General features: G+C 37.7%; 2 protein-coding genes across 3 annotated transcripts in view; both read right to left on the bottom strand.

Annotated features, from left to right (window-relative positions):
• Positions 1-457: 457 nt before the first annotated feature.
• Positions 458-17,707, bottom strand: LOC114561270 (phosphatidylinositol 3-kinase regulatory subunit gamma). Of its 2 annotated transcripts, XM_028587174.1 has the most exons (12): positions 17,550-17,707; positions 14,137-14,866; positions 12,368-12,508; positions 11,819-11,921; positions 11,514-11,612; positions 9,718-9,898; positions 9,403-9,528; positions 9,090-9,232; positions 8,704-8,880; positions 7,571-7,642; positions 6,918-7,079; positions 458-6,758 (listed from the first exon to the last, which is right to left on the bottom strand). In XM_028587174.1, the coding sequence occupies exons 2-12, from the start codon at positions 14,378-14,380 to the stop codon at positions 6,569-6,571; spliced, it is 1,638 nt and encodes a 545-aa protein (XP_028442975.1). In that variant the 5' UTR covers positions 14,381-14,866; positions 17,550-17,707; the 3' UTR covers positions 458-6,568. The 2 variants fall into 2 exon arrangements, with proteins under 2 accessions (XP_028442975.1, XP_028442977.1); XM_028587176.1 differs by lacking the exon at positions 7,571-7,642.
• A 4,265-nt stretch (positions 17,708-21,972) lies between these two features.
• The window catches only part of kank3 (KN motif and ankyrin repeat domains 3), a 28,881-nt gene continuing 23,947 nt past the window's right edge, over positions 21,973-26,906 (bottom strand). Inside the window, exons 10-12 of the mRNA XM_028587173.1 lie at positions 25,247-25,447; positions 23,473-23,574; positions 21,973-22,763 (exon numbers count right to left, since the gene is read on the bottom strand). Coding sequence (XP_028442974.1) covers positions 22,701-22,763; positions 23,473-23,574; positions 25,247-25,447 — 366 coding nt within the window. The 3' untranslated portion in view covers positions 21,973-22,700. The remainder of the gene's footprint in view (positions 22,764-23,472; positions 23,575-25,246; positions 25,448-26,906) is intronic.

Below are 26,906 nucleotides of genomic sequence, written 5' to 3'. Positions count from 1 at the left end.
TTACATGGTTATACCTCTTGTATTCTGGTGCTCAGTGGTTGGTAGCCCATAAATGTTTTTTTGACACTGGCTAGCATTGAGTAGTACAGCAGCTGTTCAAGGTGTGAAAGTAAATAATTTAAACCATTATGTGCAGCAAATGTTTAAATCTAGGGTGTAAACTATGTTGTTAAATTGTAAATCTATGGTGTAAACCATAGTGTTGTATTGTATTATGTTTTATTTTATTTAACCAGGTAAATCCAATTGAGTTTGGAACCTCTTTTGCAAGGAAGAAGGTGAATCAGTTAATTAATGTGCAGTAGACCTGCTAGATGCTTGTAAATCCGCAGTATGTGCTTCTGTGGTACAGTACATTGTAGTGTTTTGCTCTAGACTTATTATGTAAATAGTAAATTGATTGGTATTTGTGATGTACCAAATCCTCAGCTTATTAAATGATACTCACAACAATTAATTAAACCATCTTCTCAAATTTATTTGGGGATCTGAAAGTGCATACATGAACAATGATGTTCTGAAGTGGATAAAGTCAGGTTACCAACAAAAAATGTTTAAGAACCATCAATTTTCCTCAGATATGACTCCTAAATAAAACAAAAGGTATGTTAAAAAAAGCTGAATGTTATTGCATAATCAATACATTAAATAAGCATGTACAATAATAACAATATTTTCTCACAGCAATTAGGCTATTACAAAGGGCAGCTTAATGCTTAAGATTTAAGCAGAAGACGAGTCCATACAGCCACAATGGGGGAAAAAAAGAAGTCAGAGTTACAGAAACATCAAGTACTAGTATGTTGAATGTGTTGCAGAGAAAAGAAGAGGTAATTGACCATATGCACAGCAGCTCAAAGTGAAACAAAACCTGTCTAAATATATCAAGTCCCTGGATTTAAAAACAAAAAGCTGATAAAGATTCTCCCATCTAACTAAGGGTGAGATGGTCACCCTATCTCCTAAAATATTGTGGTTTGTGGTCGACAAATGTTACTGCTATCTCCCACAATGTTTATGGCATGGAAGAAAGTTGATGGAGCCAAAAACTGTGTGAATGCAAATATAATTTACTAACCAACCTCCTTCCTCTTAACTTTACCCATAATCACACCAAACCCTTAGTAAACATAACCATTCCCATACTTTCTAAACTTAATCTGTCTCCAACGTAATACCTGAACCTGCACAAAGCCATACCTACCTTTACCTCTTATACTGTACCAAAATAACCAGTTCCTTTAACTCAACACTATCTAACCTTTTACTTTAACAAAAACCTAAACAACCTATTCACCACATTGATGTTGACCAATTCTGCAAAATACATTAAATTGCATTGACTGCAAACATTTTTGAATATTCATTGCAAACGGTTTTTAATTATTTTTACAATAGTCGTACCAGCCAATTACATTATGATTGAAGTTAAGCAAGTAAAACAACTTGATTAATCATCATCATCATCATTGAGACAAGTAAAACCCTATTCTCCAGTATCAAAATCAAACCTGTTACATGCCCATTCACAAGCCCAGCTTCCACACCCATACCCTGTGGGCACACTACTTCCTGCATCGTTGCTGAACATCGGCATTGACATGAATCGTGTCCTGAGGCACCGTCCAATATGAACTTCCTAGGGAGGAGGAACTGTGTAAAAATACCTTCCCCTCCTGGGAATTTAAACTTGCATTATTACGACTATAATGTCTATATATCATTACACCACAGAACAAGGTGTTTTTTTTCTTTGTCAATCCTGTATCTCACAATATCAAGCCCTTCAATTAATCTCATCATCAACCCAAGTAAATGGACTCAATTAACAAGACAACCAGTTAAAGGCATCCGGCTGGGTCTTATTTGTTTGAAGCCAAACAAAGCTGTTATTCCCACATCATACACCAGTTAGACTCATTTAATCTTCCATGGCACAAATCCATTGCAACAAATCTCAACTTCCTTGGTGGGAGGTTCTATGGAGCACATTCTAAAAATCTAAATCTAAATGGCCATCACTTACTTTTCTTTTAATGCAGTCATAAACGATTTACGATGTTGAAAGGTCAGCAGGCAAGCTAAATAGCTTACCAAGATGGCTAGTACCTGGAGACTTTTCTTTCTTTCAACATAACAATATTTTTTTTAATAACTGTGTATAATAATTATATTAATATACAACAGCAAATGTATTGTAACGGTTGTTTAGGCATTAGGGAATAGTAGGTTATGAAAAATTAGTTGGACAGAACTACTTAGCATGATTGCAGCTGAAAATACATGACACACATTTCATGACGAGTGAGACACCAATTATTCTCCTACAAAACAACAATCATTTTGAAATGTGTTTTAGTTATCTCTCTATTTCATTTTTGTTTGCACAATGCTACAATTCTTAACTTACAAAAAGAGACAACAGAAAAAGACCAAATTGTGCACATACAATTACAAAACTGACTTTGCAGAAATAAATACTACTAAGTGGACAGCTGATTAAAGAGACAAAAAAATAAATCTGCTTTTATCAATGCTACGACATATCAATCTCATCAGCAACTTGTCCATATTTAGCACCACCACCTGCTTCAGTAACAGGGTGGATGAAGACATGAAGACAGTCATTGTATCTCCACCTCACATGAGGTACTTGTGTGCAAATACTGTGCTTTAAATCTAAACCCGACAGAGCAGTGGTGTAGTCTTATGTTGTGTTTGTGCACATACAACCTGTAGGCCTACACCTTTAAACTGTATTACTGCTACAAAATTAACCTGGATAAGTAAAGTTTCTTTTATTAGAATTCACAATATTAAATACATTTATATTTCAAGTTATGGACTTAAATTAACACTTTAATTAATCCAATCAGTGTGCAAAAAGTTTTGGTTTTTTTAACGGACAGATGCTTACTTACGGTTTCACATGCTAGACATGCACCTTGCATGCCTTAAGTAATAATAGTCATTTAAGTGCATCCATGTTTTCTGTATAACAAGTCACTATAAGATGAAATGAAATTGGAATTCAGGCTAACAAAGATGAAGCTCAGCAGTCTGATGGCGGTGAGTCCTAAGTACCTTAACTTCACAGTATTTCCTTTTACACTACACCACTGGTACAACTGGGTACTACCAAACAGCATAAACAGTGGACCAACATTTAAAAAATGCACTTCTCTAAAGAGTAACTACACACAGGTCAAAAGTCCTGCATGCACCGCCATCTAGTGGTTGTGGCACGCTCTGTCCACAACCTGTGCAGTGCAGCACTTAACTGTGCAACACTATATCACAGATTGATGTGGTCACAAGCACAACAAACCATACCCAACATGAAAGCTTCTCCATTTGCTTTGATAAATACGACATCACAGTGTCACTCATACTGTATGATTGACAGGTGATCTCGGAGAGGTGCATTTAAGGAAAACTACAGCAATGAGTGCTTAGCACCAATGATGGAGAGAAAGCAACAACATCAAAACATAGAATACAGATAACCCATCAAAGAAAGGTAACAAAACATATCTTTTATAGCTGGTGGTGAACCTATAATACCAGAACTGGTATCAAAACAGTACCCAGCCGCTATGTCCACATTTTAAATTAGTAGTACATATAATACCTAGGTTAATCTGTTACACAGTGATTGCATGCAAAATCAACATTTACATCTCAACTTTACTGCCACAAAGAAGGAATTGGACACAACTTTTTCAACTCCCTTCATGACAATAAACACTCTGACAAAACTGATAGCGTCAAGTGTGCAGCAAGCATCAAGCACATGTTTGACTGACCGCTGAGAGAGAAGTGTATTTAAAGGGACCCATTAAACAGGAAAATATATATTAATGGGTAACCCAAACTAACAATGCCATATTTAAAGACTACAGTGTCTTTCCCCCTATAAAAAATAGTTTTGAATGATTCACTAACTCACTGTAAGCACCACACAAAGTGCACCATTAAAGGTGTAACTCTTACCTTCCCAGGGCCGCAGGGGCCTGGATAGGCCTAAAATGTAAACCACTTTCATTTCAGTTGTTTACATTATAGATTTAATTTTTCATCGCCATTTTGAATATACCTCACACTTAAGGAGCAAAAAAAATCATCTCCAGTAAGTTTTGCAGCTATGTACCAACATTTAACAAACAAGTGAATTTTGATATCATAATTTTGTAACATTTCATGGTAACATACTATATTTGGTCCACCATAGCTGGAATCATACCTTGTTAGCTAGTTGCCAATTAGCCAGCAAAGGTAGCTAACAAGCCTGCAAAATTCAAGCAGTAATGGTAATACTTTTAAGTCTTTATATGTAAAATCAGTTCTTTAAACTCTTTTAAAATATGATCAGCCGCCGTGTCTAAGGTTCATTTCAGGTCATGGCTAAAATTTAACAGTTGTCTAAGTTCAAAACCATTACGATTATGAGCCTTTTGTTTTCTTAATTATTTTGTATTCTCATGTAGTGTAAGGTTAATGTAGCAACTGCTGGGGGAATAAAGTCTATTTGACACTCACTTTTACAAAATAGTTAAATAAATTGTGCTATTATAGTAAAAAGCAACTACCTTCGATAATAATACTCTTCCTGAGGGTACTCCAGAGTATTTATGCTATTGTAGCCTTGTATCCAGCTAGACACAACCTAAACATTTGGTTCATCAGAACATTGTTGTTGACACCCAACATCATACTCATGTAAGGGGCAAGACATCTCTCCTGAGAGTAACACAATTAAAATTATAATGGCTGGAACAGCAACACTTAAGGGCACTTTTCAACCAGCCCGAAATCTAAAAGACCTCTATAGTGTATATTATCGCTCCAGAGACTAATCAAAGCACCTGGCTCACTAACTCCAACAAAAATCCTCAGAAAGCATATATAAATAACAAAACAGCTGACTCATCAAAGATTAATTGGAACCAGATTGATATTACCCATATACCTAAGTAACTGCGCTTATTTTGGGTTGATATTCCCAAATGTGCATGTACACAACACACAGAATTACTTTCAGTATTTGTCTGTTTATACCCGCTCATGTTATTATTAACACTTAAAGTGTTAAACAGTGAGCTTAAAGCCACACATAGATTACACAAACTTTAGCGTGATTGTCCCATTTTTCTACAAAAAATCATCACCTGCCAACAATTTGATTGCTATAAGAACAAAAATATCCTACACATAGGACCTAAAGCATAAATACACCCAAGAGGTAGAATCCATGAAATCCTTATTTTGTCTCATGAAGATATTGTGGAGAATGAAGATGACAGTAAGAAAATAACTTTTATATTCCTAGCCACTGAAATAAAAACTTCTTTTCAACCAACAACATCACTATGTAAAAATCAGTGTCTCACACATCTCCAGCTCTCATCTCTGTGCTTATGTATATTCTGGTTGTCTTGTTTTGGATAAAGTGCTTGTGTGTTTCCTCTACACTTTTTTTTTCTTCTTTTTTCTACACTACACTAGCCATAATGCACATGTGCTTGGTAGTGCAGCTCCCATCCTTAGCTCAGTTTCCCAGAAGCACCTTAAACACTGCAACTGCACTGATTATATGGATTTAAGATATGTACTGTGGATGATGGCTGTTGCAGATCATTAATTGGGATTGTTGGACAAAAATATATTTGAAATATAGAGACCATGACTTAAATACTCTTTGCAATGTAATATTTGCTTCTTAAATATTTATGATTTCTTGTACTTTCAGAAAGAATACTAAAAAAACAACAACCCATCAACACTGAAATATGAAATTTCTGGATTAGTGAATAACTTAAATCAATTTCTCTTGAACAGGGAAATATACCTTCCTTTTTATACTTAAAAAGCAAGCCAAATTATATTTCTCTGCTTTGATTGTTTTACTTATAAAAAGCAGTTTAGTATCAGTATTCTGAAAGAGGGATACTAGTATCCTGTGCTACCCTGATATCGTCATTATAAATTACTACACTGTTAAGATTTTTGCAACTTTAATACCAGCATCGGTTTGGGACGCTTGCTGCTGTACTATTGTTGTCATGATGAGGCAATATTTCAGTGCTACCTCAGTACTGCTGCAAAAGATTTAATTCAGTGTTGAATTCAGTTAAGTACATAATCCCAATTGTGTTTTGCAAGCTGTGCAGATGGCAAGTAAATGGGGATTTTAATATTAGGAACATTAGCTTTAAAAAAAAAAAAAAATTGCATTAGAACAGAGCTGCAGTCCAAATGCAACCATTGTATTTAACTCACAAAGCTGACAATGAACTAATCAATCTTAAAACTTCTGTGGAAAAGATGTTCAAAATCTGTTCCAAGTAACTTAGCGAAGCATTTGAGTGATTGTGACCGTAATGCTTTTTGTTTGCTGTGACATCTAATCAGTGTAGGATTTTTTGATCTGAGCACTAAAACTGTTTCTGGAAATTCGACACTAACCCGTACTGTTAGAGCCTGGTAACAGTGTCCACGTTAGTGCGTCCGTGGTGCAAATACAGTGAAGCTTTGGGAAAGTGCCATCAGGGTGGCCTGCTGGTGTGTCTCAGCTGGGCTGCTGGCCGAGAGCGGGCCAGGCCAGGGTTACATTCAGCTGCTGGTTGTGTTTATTCAGGGATGTGTGTCGATAATGGAGGACCAGCTCTCTTAGCGATGGGTATAGGTTGTAGGGCTCAGCGAAGCCGTACCCTGTGGATGTCCTGTAGATCACACAGTGCTTCACATCCCCATCCACACTGCATAAGACAAAATATATAATAACAATAACATGGAAGTTTTTCAGTAGTTTGGATGCCTATATCCAACACTCAAAAGTTAGTGCACTGCACTTACTTTTGGTAAAAATGTATGATCCCTTTTAAATGCCTAGAAGATGCAAATCTGATGGTACTCACACAACAGAGCAGGCAAAGGAGCCTCTCTGAGTCTGGCTGTCTCTGATTAGGAAGGTCCCGTCCCTCCTCCCCTTCAGCAGCTCCTCTGCCTCCTTACGTCTCATACCACCAACGTACCAGTTGCTCTCTTCCTGGTTGATATCATCTGCCAGAGTGTATGGGCTAGAGGATGATGAGGAAGTGTAAGCCTTGGATTAGCTAGGAAATATATTTTAGCTCTTATCTGATGTCTTGGCACATGAATGTCATGACCTGTCCTTTTGAACAAATGTGAGCAACTGAACCTTGGTTCTTTGCCGTATGCTAATTTATTATACCATATTTATTATAAGCACTGTTGCCAGTTCATGAAAGAAGATACGTAGCATGTGTTTTAATGCATTTATGCCATTTCATTTTTAAATAATAGAATATAAGGCAGTTGGTATCTTTGTATACATCCTTCGCTGCCATACTTTACTCTATCTGTACATGGCACAGATGTTTGCATGTGTCTGTGCATGTTTCAGGACCTGCACACAGAAGCATGTTTCAGATTCTTGAGTGGCAAGTAAAACAAAAGAAAAATAGAAATAGCAAAACATTCTTGTAGATTCTGCAGCTTTCTGTTTTAATTAAACAACTATAACTCTAGAATAAATAAGGATACTCACTCTTCTTCTTCATTCCTGATACCCAGCCAATCATTAATCTGGCTCTGCCTAGTACCTTGCTGGTTGAGCCAGCTGAAAAATGGATAAAACAGTAAAAAAGTCTGCAAAATGTTATTTAGAAAAGATGTACCCTATCATTTCTTTTATTTCATGATGTTGGATGATATATATATATATATATATATAAAGATAGCAGGTGACAGAAGATTAACAGAAGGCTTTTCTAATAGCATGATCTGTGATAAAACTGCTCTGTGCTGGCCAATCCATTGTTTTCCTATGGGGAGATTGCCACCGAGCGCTGCGCTCAAAGTTCACAATTATTTCAAATTTGACCTTGTTGCCGGCCGTTGACCTTTCAAGGCACAACCAACTCCAGACGCAGTGATGACGCATACCTGCGCTTTGCTTCTCTGCGCCCTACTTCGCGGTTTTACAGCAGATCATGTGTAGGTGGGTTTTAAGAGTTGTTAATGCATAATAATGTCAGCAGACCTTGAGTTTTGCTTTATATGTTGTAAAGTAGGAGCACCTGTCTATGTAAAGACACAAGGCTTGGTGTGTAAACCTCTTATTCACAAAACCTGAATAGGACATATCTGTTTATTTGAATTTACTGAAGACAGAAGTCCGCTAGAAAGACACATCTTCCCATCAGGCTCATGATAAAGCCCCGTGCTGAGCATACTGGAGATTCACAGCTGTGGCTGCATGGATGAGAACAGCTGATTGGGTTTTCTATGTTTACAACTCAGCTGTGTCACTGGTATGTGACAGACTGTTTTGAACTACACATTTTATCAGTCATATATCAGATAGTTTTCTTCTCATCTTAGCGTGTAGAGTTATGAGATGTAGCTGCTTGATACACAGTACAGTATATCCAGAAGAGTGTGGTCACTATCACAAACTTAATTTATTCTGACTGTATTCATTTTGCAGTCGCTGCCCTCTTTTACTTTGTAGTACATGCTGTGGGCAAAGCTTTCTCCTTTTTTGCCTTTTTATGTACGTGATATATATTTTGATGAAAATAAATGTGTTTAGAATATAAAATCTTATACATGCCTCCACTCTTTTAAAAAGCAGACCTAGAACATCTAGAACATGCGGTGCAGACAAGTTGAACTTACAGCAGGTATTGATCTCTGATCTTCCTGAGCTGCACAAGGTCGGGCTTCAGGCTGTTCATTTTCTTGTCGACCTCCATGTGAGCCTGCGCCTTCCTCCTCAGCTCCTCTTCCAACTTCTTCTTGCTGTTGTGGATCTCCTCCACCCTGGACTGCAGCTCATCTGAATTGCTTTGAATCCTGGAAGGAGGAGGAAGAGAAAGAACAACTTGAGAAAACAATTCAGAGTCTGCTAGTTTGGTGTGCCTGCTAAATGAGCATGATGCACTGAGTATCTTTAATTTAGATTTTACCTTTAACTTATTTTCTTAAAATGCAGAAAAGAAGTAAAACGGATAAGACAAAGTGATCAAATTGGGGGAAAAAAGGGTTGGTATTTGAAAGCATACGTGTCTGAATCTGTACTGCTGTCTATTGAGAGGAACATGTCGATGTATTCTTTGCTGTAGCGTTCTTGGGTTTCACACTCCTCCTCAAAGATCCGAATGATTTCACTGAAAGCCTCTATGGCTGTCCGCTTGCTCTGCAGCTCCTGTTGAGGAAAGAAAAAATATTTACTTTAACATTCAAAGCCTTAAAGTTAAGGCTCTGTTGTGGTAAAGCAATCAGAGGTAAACATTTACTTAAAATATATTGCTTTAAACCAATAAACCCACAGATGTATTTAGTAATGAAGACTCAATGATTTGGATGCGGTTGTACCTGGGAGGTTTGGTTAAACTTCTCAAACAGAAGGTCATACTCTTTGCTCTTCTCTTTGTATTGATCCTGAAATATCCTCAGCTGTTCTCCAACTGCATCAATGTCAACTTCCATCACAGCCTGCTGCTACAGACAAGAAATGCAGCCAAAATCTTGTTTAGACCAACATAATTTCAAATAAAATCATAACAATAAACAAATTATAACAACAATATAATAACTACAATAAATAAAATTGCTATAACGGTATTTAGTAATTGTATTGTTGTAATATCAGACGGCACACATTCAGAGTTCAGGGCCTCATAAACCCACCTGCTGGTATCTGGTTATGGGGTAAAGTAGCCTTGTGTCCAGTTTAGAGTTGTACTGGGCCAGAGACTTGTTTTGGTAGTACTGGATCAGGTCCACCACAGAGGGAAAGACCAGTGGCTCAGAAAAGCCGTACTTCCCCCCATGATGGTAGATCTTTATCAGTCTGTTGGAGCCATCTTTCCTGCAAAAGTCAAAGCATAACTGTCGCATGAAGCTGCCAATACCAAACATTTCACAGACCCCGCAGAACTCAGCACAAATGTTGCTGGTGCGAGATATATTTACTCTAATGCAGACAGGAGCAGCCGGTCAGTATCATACTTTTGGGATCATCGTAGGATGAATTTCAAATATGGAAACATGAGAGAGGCGTTTCTTATTGGGCTTAACCACTGATGTAAATGCATTGTCTCTAAAACCCAACCACCATTCTGCACACACAGTGTAATCACTACATACTGTGTGTGTGTGATATATATTTAACCCTTGTGTGGTCCTTCGGGTCTTGGTGACCCAAAGGACAACACAAGGGTTAATACAGCACCTTAGTACTTGTTTGTACAGCATTTTGGTCAGCTTAAACTGTGTTTAAATGTGCTCTAGAAATAAACTTACTTTACAAGAGACAGGGTTTAGAGAGCAATTCTCAACAAAGTAAACGAAAGTACATAACCCTTGTTTTGTCCTTTGGGTCACTGGGACCCGAAGGACAACATAAGGGATATATATCAAAGCAGGACCCATTTGTAATGTGTAAGAAAGACTGTGTTGACTGGAGCATGTCTGTTCCCTCAGACAGGTGAGACGGATGACTGGAAAAACTTGATTGAAACGCATCCCGTGTAGAAAGGGTGTTATATTGCTGACTGCAGGAGACTGGGCCAAAGGCTAATCAACAAAGCTTTATATCTGAAACCTGATTCAACTAAATTTAGACTTTGAAACCAGACAACTAAAGTTAGACTTTGAAACCAAGAAAAAAATAACTGTCTTCTGAGTACATGTATTCAATTTGGAGATAGCTTTCCCATGAGATGCAGAGTACTGATAATTATAATATTTTTAGCAACTTAAACACTTCATTACACGTGTAGAGCCCTTACCTTTTTTTTGCATCAACTGGGGCTGTGACAGTATGGCTTTTTTCTTACCGCGATGAAGAAGCAACATATCAACACGTTATGGTGCTCTGCAGCACAGCAGGCTAGCAGCTGAGCAGAGAGAGAGGGCAGCCAGCTAACTTGTTGCTCTCTCTACCAATATTAGCTGCTCGGTTTTAACAATGTTTTACAAAACGTGAATGCAGGCTGAAATTCAACTGTAATGTTTTGTCGGGATTAAGCTATGAGTAGAGGAAAATTTAGCTAATCGCTGGGTTAATTTATGCAGTGTAAAGTGCAGGGATTAAACACTGCAGCACTATGCCGTCCATCTCAGCTGAGAATGGAGAAATTTCTGAGTCCTTCCCTTCCTTATTGTGTATTATATATTCAATTGAATGTTATATGTTGATATCACAAGTAGAAACCTTTAAAATAATGGAGACACACAAAATGAATCCCCCATATTTTTAATGGACTGTCTATCCCCTATGTGCAAAACTGAAGTGATGAGCGACTTAAGTTTTTTTTGTTTTTTTTTTCCAGAATCCCTTGAACATAGAAGAGAGTCAGTGATGATAACTATACAATGAATATTGTGTTTTAATTTAACTTATATCACACAACATATGCAAATAATTGAAATCCAAAACATGCAATTATCATCACGTAACATACTAGTTAAAAAGTAGTTACCTTAGTGTGAGAGTGTATTCCCCTTTAACCTTACTGGAAGCATCTCGGACCAGGAACGTCCCATCAGGAGTGTTTCTCATCATCTCATTTACTTCGTCTCTGGACAACCACAAAGGACAATAAGGTTTCAAACTGTTATGTAGGAAAACAATTTGCAAACAAAATGATTTTCAAAATCCTCACATTTTTTGATATTGTAAGAACTTGAAGGAATTTGCATGAAAAAGAAACAGATTAATGTGCTGTATTATATTAGCAGGGTGATAAATAAAAACATCAACATGCCATATGAAAATATTCAATACCTCGTGGTATTTCCCCAGTACCACTCTGCATTAGACAGATGGTTGTCATCAGAGCTGGAGTCACATGCTGCCATCGCTTTGGTTTTGTTGTTCTTGGGTTGTTCTGATCACAAAGGCAATAAAACGTCTTACAAATACAAATTCAGAATTGCAAACATAGAATTTGTGTCCTGTTTGAATCAAAGGCAAGTTACAAAGTAGGCCTATTCTTTGATTTCTTTATTGTTTTATTATTATGATAATTTAATACAAATTTTAATAATACTCCTTTCTTAAAAGATAATCCGTCATAGTCTCCATTCCTCTTTTCACTCATTATATAACCATCTTTTTATTATCGATCAACAAAAGGTATTTTTTGTTTTGGATTTAAAAAAAGACTAAACTACCAAACAGGAGAGGCAGTAAATTAGCTAAAATTATGACTATAGCAGTTTTGTGCTAACACATTTGTTGTATATTTTTTTTTGGAACAAAAGTGATTTAAATACGCTACAAAAGATCTGTTACACTTCTAACAAGCAGAGCAAAAAATATGCTGGAGAGTACCTCCTTCCTTGACAATGTTGGTTCTTAGTGCAGGAAACACATCATCAGGATCAACAGGGGAGGAAAGGTCTTGCAGGAACGCTGTCAGGGTGTGAGCCTGAGCCTCTCTGTCGCTTTGGCCCATCTCAGGATCCAAGAACTCTGCAACATCAACCGCACAACAACCCAGTGTTACTCCTGATGTCAGTTGTGGCCGGTCTGTACAGTATGTGGCTATCTGCACTTTGTGGCTGTTGACCACACACTACTGGCCCACTGACAAGGACTCCAGAGGGAGATATCGTTGTGTTGCTTAGTCTTGCACCATGTGGGAGAGTCTGTCCGGGCTAGTCTGCTGACAGGTGACACTGTCTGACTGCCTGAAATACCAGAACAGGCACGCCTCAACACTCGGGCACACTCGGCCAGATTCTGTGCTGCTTAGTGCTTGACCTCGCCTTGCTTTGCCTTGCCTCGCTAACAAACAACAGCTGTCTGCAGCGAGATGCCATGTGGGCCTGTGGCTGTAGGAAAGCAGGGGAAGGTGAGAACCTTTCTGTCAGGCATTTCCTGAAAGCATTACATTTATGTGTGAATTGTTTGTGTTTGCTAGTATGTGGCTATGCAACACATGCGCTGATACAAATGTGTGAGATGCGTGCTGTTAGCAGTTGATGTAAATCATCCCTTCAGCACTTGTGATGGCATGTCTGGAGGTGCTGCTGCAGACAGAGCTGTATGTTGGAGGAATCATACGTATGCTGTTGTAAAAATAGAAAGGGCATAAACTCATTAACCCAGGGCCTATAAACAGTGAAGCTCTGTCAAAACTTGCCTGGTATAAAAACCTAAGAAAAGCTCTGCAGCTAATAAATCTTGAATCTTGCTAAATCATTTAACTCACTAAGCCTTTGATACTATGTGATCCCAGCTGCTAACATTTCTCTTGGAGTTTTTCAAATACTTGTTCTCTAGAGCTAAAAGGATTAGTTGATTAATCGGTTGACCGAAAACTAATTGGCAAATATTTTGATGATTGACTTATTGTTAGTTATAATCTAAAAAAAAAAAAAAAAAAAAAGCCAAACATTCTCTGGTCCTAGCTTTTAAATTGTAAGAATTTGTTGCTTCTTTTTTGTCATAAAAAAACTGAATATCTTTGGGTTTTGGACTGTTGATCATAAAAAAAAAACGCCACTTTGGGCTTAAAGAGATTTAATAAAGTAACCGGCAGATTACTTGTAAAGCTTAGGAACACACAAAAGTCTGAAGAACGGCTTCCCAACTTGGGAAATGGGACCATCTGAGGAGCATGTGAATGCACAATTGGCCTTGGCATAGGTCTTCACTCTCTGAGTGCCATTCAAGTTATGAATGTTTTGACTATGTGTCTAACAAATCTGGAGCCTCAGTGACTATTCCAATGGCAACAGAAGAGGTGCCAATCAGACGTGTGGCGAATCGAGAAATCTTTATCTTTCAGGCAAAAATAATTTAAAGAAATACTGCTTCATATTTGTCTGTATGACACAAACTGGCATTAGATACATGTACTTATTCCTTACAGACAGGAATGTTTTAAGACTTTCTAATTTCTCATTAAATGCAGTGGAAGTTTGATTTGGAAATCTGCTTTAAAAGGATGAGAAGACTAGCAACGCCAAAATCTTTGTTATGAGATTGTTTCTGCGTCATTTTCATCTATTTACTATAATTGCATCACAATTACTATAATCAAAGTTATGTCAGAATTAATGCTTAAAAATGCTTAATATAGCACCAGATCTTACCTTGAACTGCTGGTGAAGGCTCAGGCCTAGTAGCCATGGATATGTCTGTCTGCTGTCGTGATTGGTTATGCGGTGATGACGTCATCACAGAAAATACAGAATGAGGCTCAGGATTATCTCCCATATGGTTGGTGCTCTCGTTGATGACCACAGCCTCGTCCCTGAGATGGAGGGATGCTAGTGATGTTGTTGGGAAGTCTTCTGCGCAGTTGAGAGATCTGAGCTGGAAACCTTTTTCTGCCATTTTTACAACACAGACTGAATAGTCCAGCTAGGTTTTTATTGAAGTGGTGAAGCAGTGGGATGTTAGATGCCACGGTGCTGTTGTTCTCATACTATCATCTTACAGTTACACTCATGGCGGAGGATAGATAGGGTGATGGTGCAGAGTTCAAGGCTGCCCTGTGTTGTGGAGGTAGAGCATGTTTCTCAGCCTGAACCCCCAGTTAAACCTCATCACAGAGCAGAGCGATGACATTGCCAGTAGATCCTGTGTTTTCACTTTAATGTACTCAGTGGGAGTTTTCTTTGTTCTGCTTCACAGTCATTCCCCTAAAAGGATTCATACCTGGAAGCTACCCAGAACAACCACAGTTTGTTACGGAACAGCTGACTGCCTGCTTCATATACACGTTAACACTAGTTATTGAGCTGTACACCCACTGGAGAATGAGGCACCACTTTCTGATTTCTTCCTCAAGGACTCGCGCATCATCTTGTGTCAGAAAACCTTAAACAAAAAAGGCACAAGTAGAGTTTGAGAATCAATACAGTAAATTGGGAAAATAGGCCTTTTCACATGTAAAACTTCTGGCCAAATAATGGCATAATAATCTGCGCTATTTCACAACTCTGTTCTCTATTTGATATTTCTGATATTTGATATTTGTCAGACCCTTATTTATTGCCGCTTCATGTTCCAGACTTGCTGCCCAGTGTTAATGCTGAGTAATTTTGAAATTTAACCTCTTGCATTATCAGTCTGAGTACTTATAGAGGCTTCCTGCAAAAGAGGTTAAATAAACGTAATCATTGATGTTACTGACTGTTTATGCGCTGAAATGTTAGACACTATTTTTTCTGATAGGTGTTACATAGCGTAAGAATAAGAGAATATTCTAACTATCATTGTGAGCCATACATCAACCGTCACAGATTTTTCCATAACGTTTATATTGTGTCTCATATCCATTTACACATCTGGTTGTGTCAGACCATTGTGGGAACTGCTTTGTGGCAATATTGAGGTTCTTACTTGATTTTTGCATGATGAAGTACCTTGATTTGTCAGATATTTATATTTACTTGATTAATAAATAAGACATTTACCATTTTCCAATATATGTCTATATCTAAAATGACACATACTGCACCATGTTTGGAGACTATTAACATCACCAACTCTAAATGTTCACTGTAATCAAGAGGAGCAGGTTAATTGCAGACCAAGCTGTGTGCAGAGGCTGGTTTTATCAAGCACAATCCAGACTGAGTAGTAGTGAATGTCTTTTTTTTTTTTTTTTTTTCTTTGGTAGAACTTGTGAGGAATTCCCAATCCTAAATAAAAACAGAAAACTAGCAGTCATCTATCAGGAAAAAGCTGTTACAACAAGTCTCAGAAAGTATTATGAAATATGTAAGAGGTTAATTTGGAAATTGAATACCTGGTCAAAAGACAAGATCTGCTCCAACAGAATGAATGGAAATGTATTTAAACAGATTATATGTTACAATGAATATCATGTTGCTCCAGCACTGGACCTTGTTTGTCCCAGGATCAACATCCCAAGAATAAACTGGCAAATTGAATTATCTCACAAGGATGTCTTTCTTTAAAGATAAAGACACCTTTAAGTATATCTTTCCTCAGACATACACATTTTTACCCCTTGCGGTGCGTCCTTGAAATTAAAAAGAAAAAAAAAAGTCTCTGCACATAATGTCCAAGAGAGTATAGAATATTGCCATTTGGGATTTCATGGGATTTTTCTTTTTGGGAATTCTGCATCAAAGATTTTTTATATAATGACTGTACAGTTAAATCATGAAACCATTCATGGTAAAGAATACAGGGGGGCTGTGGCTAAATCCTCCTCTCCCAAGCATCTGGGATTAGTCAGCGGTTTATTATCCTCCTATACCCTTTACAATGTGACATCCTATTGAAGAGACTTAAGATGGGGTATCATCTGCACTACAAGAGGAAAATGAGCCTAACGTTATTTTAATCAAAATGTATTTTAATGGAAGATCTGATTTTTTTATATATATTTTTTTAAACATTATGGATCCGATCCCATCACAATAGATAATGTTTTAACAGAAAAACAAGATGTCATAGTTGCTGTAACTCTAAACTGCAGATGAAAACAACACAGTAACCTCATTTAACTTCTTTACTAAATATTTTTTTTATGTACAAAATCTGGACAACTAATCCTTATCAGCATCAATTTAAGATATCAGAGGTATCGAAAAAGCTTTAAAAATACTGATTGTGACAACTCAAATTTACTTTATCTGTATTGTTGCTGTTAGCAGACCACATGACTTAGAATGTTGTTTGTTTCTATTAAAGAAGCATACAGTAGTATCTAAATTTACTGAGGGATGCAGCATTGTAGATTAAAAATCGAAGCACTGGAAATCGCGTCGACATCAAAATACTTTCAATGGTACGGAACGATAAAGTCTTCACGGCTCGACGTTCACGGACATTGTGTCCGTAGACACGATGCAGCATACTAAACATGATATCGACGAAATCCTGCGATCTTTATGACATAAGCCAATTTTCTTGTTTTAATACTTTCCTGACAAAAAAACTAACTTCCAGTACACATCCATCTGGGACGACACAACTGGGTTATTTCATTAACAACCTTTTTTGACATCAATTTGATTGTTGCTATTCATGTTTGTAAGTAAAAAAAAAACGCTGTCCAGGAATTGGTGGATCAATTAGGAAAGCATTGGTGAAAAACCAAATTAAAGTCATAAAAATCTCTTAACGTATTTTGCATTTTACAGTGGCGTTCTGCTGAAACTGTCACGTACTTTTAGAGTGTCAGGCAATTTAAATTGTCAATCCACCATCCAACAGAAAATGACGAAGGTATTTATTTTGCTGATGACCGTCCTTTTGAATGTGTTTTTGTTAAATATTCGGTCGTAGTATGTTATCCAACAGTGTTGCATTCCAAAAACGGGGCGGCTGATGTACGCCATATTTCCTCCAACGCCTTCAAGCTTTCCATCGTCCCGTACCTAAGCTTGGAATGACGAAGAGATACGAAGGCTGAACATGCATGAAACTTTCAAAATGGCAACTTCGGGTGTAGATAACATCTGAACAGCCTGAAAAAATAAAGCATCATCAGGAAACTCCGCAGGACGGGACATTACGCACCTACCTGGGCCAAGACAGAAGGGACCGGGCAGCAGAGGAAGCCAACGTTTCATCGAACTCCATTAAGCGGCGAAGAGACGTGGCTGGACACACACGTGGCTCAGATCAAACCAACCACCGGCCTCGGTCCTCACGCCATCCAATGTCCTCCACCCCCCCACTCCTCCCATCCTGTACTGCCTCTCCGCCTGTGTCCTCCATCTTTTAAAAGATCCTCTCCACTTGGTTGTTGTCCGTCCCCTCTGAGTGCCACATTTTCCCACGATGCCATTCCTCTGGGTATTTCCTCTCCTCTTCTCCGATACACTTCATGTCTTCATATAAGTCAAGCCTTTTCCAAGATAGTTCCCACTTTGTTTTTACTTTTACATGTAATGCACAGAAAAAAATCTCCGCTGATCTGTGGAATGCAGTATATAAAAAAAAAATCTATAAAAATGTATACAAGTATGAAAAAATCTATAAAATGTATGTAGGTTTTAGAGCTTGTGCAGGTCAAGGAAAAGCAAAAGTAAAAGCAGCTCTACTCTTCGCACCGTAACTCTTTTTTTACAGTTTGAGAGCACAGTGTGGATGCACAGTGGGGGGACAGAAGCATGAGAATGAGTCGGTGGGAAAAAAAAACTCGTATATAAATAAATAAGGGAAGGATGCCACTGTTGCTATACAGAGCGAGGGGCTTAGTGGTCTCCTGAAATCCTATTGGCCGGCCTGTTGCCATGTGCTCAGGAGTCAGCAGAGATGCTGCTAACAAATCAAGGAAATGTTCTAATATTAGACTGTATGTATCTAGGCAGCGGGAGCCCCTGACCTCTCAACTCAGCCAGCGTTGCGTTCCACTTCACAGATCAGCATAATGAAAGAAGTGGTGTGGAAGTAACTGGTTAAAAAAAATGTTACGGCACTGTATAGACAAAACAGCAGACACAGCCCCCCCCACCACCCCAACTACCTCCATGATATTCCAGTCAGTACAGTTACAAACGGACCAAAAGGGAGAAAACAGATTCCTCTTCTGTTGATTTCTGATATTTCTGAAATACAGATACATGTTGTTTTTGTTGCACTGCATTTTGGTTTTCTCTCTCTGCACAATTTGCAGAGCATCCAGTTTGTGAAATATCTTTTTGTTATTTAGTAAAATTTGCTCTGTTTCTTACAGGTTCTGTTGTAATAAACTACAGTAGGTCCATGCATTAATAATTAAACAAATTGTAACTGGTGAGCAAACAAATAAGACATTTTCTTTAAAGAATGCTGCCTATTACTCTGCTCTGCTGGTGTATGTTATTTTACCCTATACCCTGCATTTGTTATATATTTTATGAATAATATTGTCATACATTATTATCTTCTTATTAAGCTGTCTTATACTGTTTATGTTGCTAATTCTTAAGATAAACTTATTACATGTATTTCTATCTCTTTATTTTGAGGCCATGGCTTCTAGTGGTGCATTTCCAACACATTCATCATCATGTATTTATCTGCTAATTATCAGTTTGTACATTTTTTTTTTTTTGACAATATTTAATAGAATTGAATGGCTTTCACATTCCAAAAAGTGATATTATGGAGCCCAGTAGTAGATATTTGCAGCTTTCCTGTAAAAGAAAAATTTGCATTATAGTTATTGCTATCTACTATATGGTTATGTGATCCTCTTAGGCTCTTGAAATCAGAAATCAGGCATGATAACTTCCTTCATAAAATGTGTGGAACTCCTAAATATCTAGGTCATAATTGTTGTATGTTGGCAAGTCTGTTAGGCAATGCAGATTAGATGGGGTCATGCTGTAGCGTTACTATTTTTCTTCTGTTCAAATGTTTAGAAAAATATTCTGAAACACAAACACATTATCAAAAGGATACTTTTAGATAATGTGTAAAGCTCCATCCTCATTTCAAATCTAATCTGGATCTTGAACATTTCTAAAAGATATTTGCAGAAAACAATATAGAGGTAAGTAGATGATGAAATTAATTTATTTTCCCCATCATTAAACTCAAAAGATCCTGTCATCTTCAACTGGGGGATGAATGGATCTTCTGTTTAGTATGTAATGGCAGTATACCATATCTTATCTGAGTTATGTTGTACTTGAAAAGTGATTATACTTCACATCTACATTTATAACAGATTGTGTCTTTGGTAATCTCATAATAACAGATTTTGTTGACAGATGATTTGGTTACATTATTATCTCTCTGCAGTGCTGTTTTTTAACAGCTGTTGAGTAAATGTTCCCAATACGGTGGTACGATTATTTTTTGATAGGAGAGCTAGGTGAGAAAAGGGAGAAAGAGGGGGAGGACATGCAGGAAACCGTCACAGGTTGGATTCAAACCCTGGACCTCTGCATCAAGGAATAAACCTCTCCGTATATGTGCTCTACCCACTGAGCCAACACAGCCACCTCAGAAAAAAAAATCACATTTAATGGTGTGTAAATGTAAATGTAAATTTTACTATATTACTGTATTACAGTTGCTTAACATGATGCCATGATGTTACCTCATATACTACAATTGTACAGTACCAGCCATACTCTACATTTATCAGCATAAATGCACTTGCATCAGGTAGGGATAACAAACCATGTGTATAAATGTGCAGATTGAATATGTTAAAGTGTTGGTTCGGAGTAATTTCACCCTAGGGTCCTTTGCCCCACGACCTCGAGCCAAACAACCCCACAGAAGCTTATTTCACCTGGGTCGAACATTGGGCGAGTTAGCATTATCAGCTGAATAGGTTAGTGCAGGCGCTAATGGGTCCAATTCTGTATCTTGTACATTACCCCACTAATAATGCCCAAAATGATACCAAACGTCTACAGTAGTACAAATAGGTTATGTACTCATAAAACGATGGATTGGAAAGTTTGTAAGTACACCAGAAGTTTATTTAAATAACACTTGCCTGCTGGCTTCTGCTCTCTGCTGCTACTGCTACCGGCAGTAAGACGAGTGCTTAGGGACGTCTACAAATTACAACACCGAAAAGAGATACAACAAAAATATGTATTATTTTAATGATTAAATAAAGTAGTGTCTCCAAACTTACCTGAATTATAACTTGTCTCTTGCTAGTTGTACTACAGCACTTTTAAAAAATAAATTAAATGAATAAATATTTTTGTTGTTATTTAAGTGCATCATATCCCACTGGTGTGTGTTGCCCGTAACAGTAAAAATATTAGTGGAGTGCAAATAATAAATTTAAAGGTCTCATCTATCACAAAAAAAAAAAAAAAAAAAAAAACAAGCGCTGAAGACCTCATTTAGACATGCTAGGAGCTCATATTAGTCAAGTATATTATATAACCATTCACGACTTTTATGGAAAAATATCTTTTCGGTGTTGTAATTTGTAGACGTCCCTAAGCACTCGTCTTACTGCCAGTAGCAGTAGCAGCAGAGAGCAGAAGCCAGCAGGCAAGTGTTATTTAAATAAACTCCTGGTGTACTTACAAACTTTCCAATCCATTGTTTTATGAGTACATAACCTATTTGTACTAGTGTAGAAGTTTGGTATCATTTTGGGCATTATTAGTGGGGTAATGTACAAGATATACTCTTGGATCCATTAGCGCCTGCACTAAGCTATTCAGCTGATAACGCTAACTTGCCCAATGTTCGACCCAGGTGGAAAAAGCTTCTGTGGGGTTGTTTGGCTCGAGGTCGTGGTGCAAAGGACCCTAGGGTGAAATTACTCTGAACCATCACTTTAAAGAATAACACAAATGATGCACTGATTTCCTTCCAAACTCCCCCACCCCCTGAGTTACTTGTACTTTAATTGAGTAATTACATGTTCTGCTACTTTATAGTTCTACTCCGCTACATTTTGTAGGCAAATATTGTACTTTACTCCACTACATTTATTTGATAACTACTTAATATAAATACTTTTTCCAGCACTGGTAACACCACAAACCCATCACTTGCTCAGTCTATTGTGTTAAGATGTATCATTTTGAGATGGTATTGCCTTGAGTTTACGTAGCCACTAAAAAAATCTTGGAATAACTAGTTTATCAATTTTGAATTTTTCTGAAGACGTTGCAATCTTCAAAATAAAATGTCTTTTGTATTAATTGTCTAATTGTGTTTCAAGATGCTGTGACTTTAGGATTCATTTGTCCCTCTGTTCAGCCCAGATAGGAATGTAATTGTTTAGGTAAAAATTGTTTTTAGGTAAACACTGAGTTTAGATTGCTAATTATTCACAAGCTAGCTAGAGAGTAGGGAAATGTAGAAAACCCAAACTAACTAAATTGTAAAAAAGTGCATAAGAACATGGCTTTTGGAAGAGAGAGATTTCAGAACACTGTTTAAGATATTCCTTATGAACTCCACTTTCACTCAGTGTAAACAACAGTTTAAGTTAAAAAAAAAAAAGTAATGCATGCAGACACAATTACTTTCGTTCAACGTTTATGTAAATATGTTTATTTCAGACATGAATATACAGTATATATATGAGCATACAATGCACAGACAGTTAGTGCAGACTATGAAGGTGAAGAGGTTCACAGATCAGTTAACCAAGGCAGCACAAAAAGAGAAGACCAGAGGGCAACACACACCGGCTGTATCGTGTTATATCTAAAGTACACACTGGATATGCAGACAGAAGTAGTCAAGATGGAGTAGCCAGGATGTGCCAAACCAGGGAGCTAATAATGATACATTTTCTGCAGCATTGATGCTTTACTAAAGGATTTATTATAAACCGTGACGTCTCTTGACACATATTGTGATGTCAGTGTGTGGGCTGACATAGAAAAGTTATTGGTGCAGATTTTATTTAAGTGCATCATATCCCACTGGTGTGTGTTGCCCGTAACAGTAAAAATATTAGTGGAGTGCAAATAATAAATGTAAAGGTCTCATCTGTCAAAAAAAAAAAAAACAAGCGCTGAAGACCTCATTTAGACATGCTAGGAGCTCATATTAGTCAAGTATATTATATAACCATTCACGACTTTTATGGAAAAATAATATTCTCATATTAACAATACTTATAAATGCAGGACATATGGCAATATATAAATACATATATAATTAAGTAAATTCCAGTGGAGCTTTTCACAGCTCAGATCCAGTTATGTTTGTTGATCTGTCCATCTACATCAACAGCCATGATCCTTCAGTCTGAAGGCCAGGACTTGTGGGGACTTGTGGGGCTCCTAGGCTGGGCCTTTGGACTCCCCTGAAAGACATAATGTAAAGAACATGGTCAACTTTAAAATGACATTATATTTTTTGTTAGTTTGAAGGGTTGAGAACCATTACATCTCAAAGGAAAGGTTCCTTCATTGTTGACTGCTATTGGTATGTTAATTTCAAAGTGTACTGAAAATTGTATTTACAATGTAAGTTTAGATAAATGTAATGGAAACGTTTTAGTTATGTAGTAATAATTCAAATATTCTGTTTCTGTGGATTGTGTCTTTTAATAAAAAACACAATCCACAGGAGCTTGATAACACCTGTAGGGGGCAACCGTGCTCCTTCAGTCAGTACTGCCCACACCCAACCTAAGCTTGGATGTTGCAGAGGAACTCATCTGACCCACTTTAAATACAACGGACATTGCTCAGTGTACAGTTATGTTGACTTCAGCCTGCTTACATGCGATTTCCCAGCAGTTTAAAAGATGGTGGCTCTCAAACCTTTCAGCCTGTGAACCAAAAAAAAATGAACCACCACCAACTAACAAGTTAACTCTTGACTCCAAATGTTATTTATTCTTTTTCCTTCTTTCCAGGAAACGGAACAAAGTCTACAATCAAATTAAAAGGTGACTTTGCTACATTTTGAACTCTACTTAAGTCTGCAACTTACTGTACATTTGTGCTTTTACAAGTGTGACTACCCCATCTCCACTAAGGAGGAGGCGGGTGGGAAGGAGGACTCACCACAGCAGGCTGGGTCTTAGCATAGTTCATATGGGCGTAGAGCAGCACAGCTGTGTCGTTGTGAGACGCCTCCAGTGCGATGGACAGAGCATTGCTGCCATCCTACAGACAGAGGAGAGAGGGAGAAAGCGATACAGTAGGAGGGCAGAGAGAGTAAAAGTGAGTTTATTGACCCTTAAAAACAAGAGCTCACATCAGAGAGCTTTACAGTGATCCACAATACACACGGTTGTTCCTTTTTCAAGACTGTGCCTCTGTCTGGATGTGTTACGTCTCTCTTGTGATCAACGTTAGGGCAACTCATTCATTCCCATCAGTTAAGTCACTATCACGCATCCCTGATTTGCCAGTAAACTACCAGGACATTCATCCGCCCTGCATCCTTAGCCTCTTTGTTTTTGTAGTTGTGCTTTCACTGCTATTACATCAAACATGTCAAGCAGGACATAAATCTACAGTAAGGGAGATCCTGTGATTTTGACCGTATAACACATTTAGTAAAGAGTAATATAGCCGTTATGTAATGTTAAACCAGAAATGTAATATTATTCTACAGCTTAAAATTAACTTGACTTATTCTTCTGCAATTCGTGTAAATTGCTCTGGTTGATATTGCAGGTGTAAAGGTACACAAAATCCACAGGTTGACATTTATGTTCCACACATCAAAGACGTATTCCTAATTATACGGTATTAAGTTAAATCAACTAAAGTTATTTCATTCATAGTTCAACATAGAGTACCGAACCATAAATTGCGTACCCTTACACCTCTAGTTAAAAATATTGCACCATTTTGTACATATAACGCCACTGTGTCTTACAGTCATGGTTTGGCATGCTGTTCTGTGTTTTCACAGTGGAGGTAGGGGCTTTTCCAAATGTTTTCCACCCCCCTCCCCACCTCTTGGTCCAGCTGTGCTGCACTGAAACACAATCCAGGAGCTGCCTGCACTGAACGGCCAGCTTATTCATGGCACAGATGTGAATGCTCAAATATCTGTCTGCCTGGCCCCTCTTCAAGCATCCAGACCAATCCTCTGTAAAATCACTTTAAAACACACGGCTGTGCAGATGAACAAAAAACGAAGCGATTAATGTCACAAGCAGCCATGAGAAGAGTTTTGTTCCAGGATAAGATTTCTGCTATTTGAGAAAAATTAAAATGTTCCCACTGAAAAACTGATGCACTAAAACTACAACAATGTCATACATTTTAAAGTTTTGTACATAATATAAGTCAATTGGCTGACAAAATGATTGATGGACAAGTTTTTCCACTTTTTTTTTTCTTTTTAGGAAATGAACAGTAGCTGCTGACTTGTGGATGGGTCATATGGTGAAGTATGCAGAGGACTTGTGCAAGAGCCTGCAGGGCATTGTGTCTGAAATCTGTAAGTCTGCGGTTGTGAACAGAGAAGTTGTGGCTTTTTAATTGATCCCCCAGGGGATTATGAGTAGCTCAGTGATTGTGTTTCCAGTAAACAGCACTGATTGCAGGGGAAGGCAGATGAAACTCTGCTCTTAGCTCTCAGCCTATCTTGCTAACCAAGACAAAACGCAAAAGAAGAGAAGCAGATAAAGAGGTGACAACGAGAGGAAACTGCAGAGACCAATTTCCCATGAGGAGCCGTTTCCTGAGCATGGATTAAGCTGAATCCCAGACGAGAAAATGCTCAGATGTTTTCAGCAGTCAGAGATCCAACAGTTAACTTCATCTGTAAGCTCAGGGTAAGTTACTGAATGAGTGCATTAGCTAAATGTAAATGCCTTACGTTATCAACAATGGATATATCGCAACCAGGCTGTTCCAGGAGAAGTTTGACAATCTCAGCGCGGCCATGTTCGCTGGCACACATCAAAGCTGTGGAGCCTTCGTCATCCTGCACGTTCACGTCAGCGCCACACTCCAGCAGCGCACGCACCATCTCCTGCCGACCATGGCTAACGGCTAGCATCAACGCTGTCTGGCCCGCCTGCAAAAGTAAAGAATAATTCTTTAAGTAATTTCTTTCTAAGAGAATACATACATATTTTTGAGAGCTTGTCATATTGCTTAGCCCATTGTATTAAGTGATGAAAAAATTTAACACTATTTACAGCTTGAGAAATATTGCCAAAACAAAAAGGCGATAGCAACAATGACTTACTGGTAGCAATCCTATTCCACTATCTGAAACAATGTGAATGAGGAAATTGATGACTTTAACTAAAGATAAAACTGCAAAAGGTATTATTTATATATTAATCTATAAAGTTTGCCTAGCACACATGCCTTTTCTGTTTTTCAGTACTACCAGACATTTTTTAGTGCTGGCAGTTTTCATTTACACTGTTGAAAATTTTAGTCACTAAGCTGAACTTAAAATACAACACAAAATAGTATGACTTAAATTCCTAATGCTATAAACTGCATGGCATTGCATGCCTTGCATGTTTTGTTCACCACAGCAACAATAACCAGCGCCAGTAATTGAATTTATAGCATCACTGGCTATAAATCCAGAGTCCTATGACTTGGCAGTGTGAGAGCCTGTCATGCGCCGTGTCCAAACACAGACACTACACAACCACACAAAGCAAAGAGATAAAACCACTTTAAAAAAAAAAAAAATAAAAGTCAATAGATTCTCACAAATGTGTCAAGTTACGCTACACATTTCTCTAACCTATAACCAATTACTCATCTGGCTCTGAATGTAGTACTTCATTACAACACAAAAAAAGCTCTTTTAACACTTCCCCCATTGACGTAAACGGAGAACAAAGACAGCTTGTCCGTTTTCTTTACCTTTACTCAAAAAAGTAAGTAGGAATCAAGTAGATATTGACTCAAAACTACTTTGTTTTAACTAAGCTTAACTTCTTGAGTGTGTGTTGTTTAGATTTAGCAAAGGAATGCTGTAAAAACTTGCTCTATTCAATGCTACTAGTAATAATGCTAGTACCAAATTAGTGAGGTGAAGACTCGAACCTCACTTACACTCTTTTTGGCTGTAATATCTATAATTTATCCTATGTTTGGTTTTTTTTTATTGAATGTTTTCACATTAACAGTTTAAATCAGATTAAATCCATTTAACAAAGCCAGCTGAGCCAGGATTGACTCTTTTTAGTGATAAAATGCTTTGGATGTTAAAACCGACTATAGACTCACAGTTAAGTCTTTGTGTTCTTTCTTTTGGCACATATTGGTCATTTACATTGTCAGGTGACCCCTTTTTAAATAGAGAACTGTATCTTTGAAAATATTTGAGTCACAAGTGATTCTTTCAGCCGTTACAAGTGAACTTCATTCACGACACATACATGAGAGGAATGACTGCAGTAAAATGACTGTGGGAACATGGAAGGAGGGAGGTGGCTACAAGCAGAACTTCACAGTACTATACACAACTCTCATGTGTTGTTTACTCCTCAACTGTGATAAACTGA

This window comes from Perca flavescens, chromosome 9, assembly GCF_004354835.1.
Source record: "Perca flavescens isolate YP-PL-M2 chromosome 9, PFLA_1.0, whole genome shotgun sequence".
Classification (NCBI taxonomy): Eukaryota; Metazoa; Chordata; class Actinopteri; order Perciformes; family Percidae; genus Perca; species Perca flavescens.
This window is presented reverse-complemented; position numbering and strand designations above follow the sequence as displayed.

Bases quoted from the DNA above. Each gene is read 5' to 3' on its own strand.
- LOC114561270 (XM_028587174.1), bottom strand. From the start codon at position 14,380: ATGGCAGAAAAAGGTTTCCAGCTCAGATCTCTCAACTGCGCAGAAGAC. The intron at 8,881-9,089 runs GTATGCTTTCAA...TCCTCCTTCCAG, and splicing joins AGCAGTACAGATTCAGACAC to GATTCAAAGCAATTCAGATG. The intron at 6,759-6,917 runs GTGAGTACCATC...TGTCTTATGCAG, and splicing joins TCCTTTGCCTGCTCTGTTGT to TGTGGATGGGGATGTGAAGC.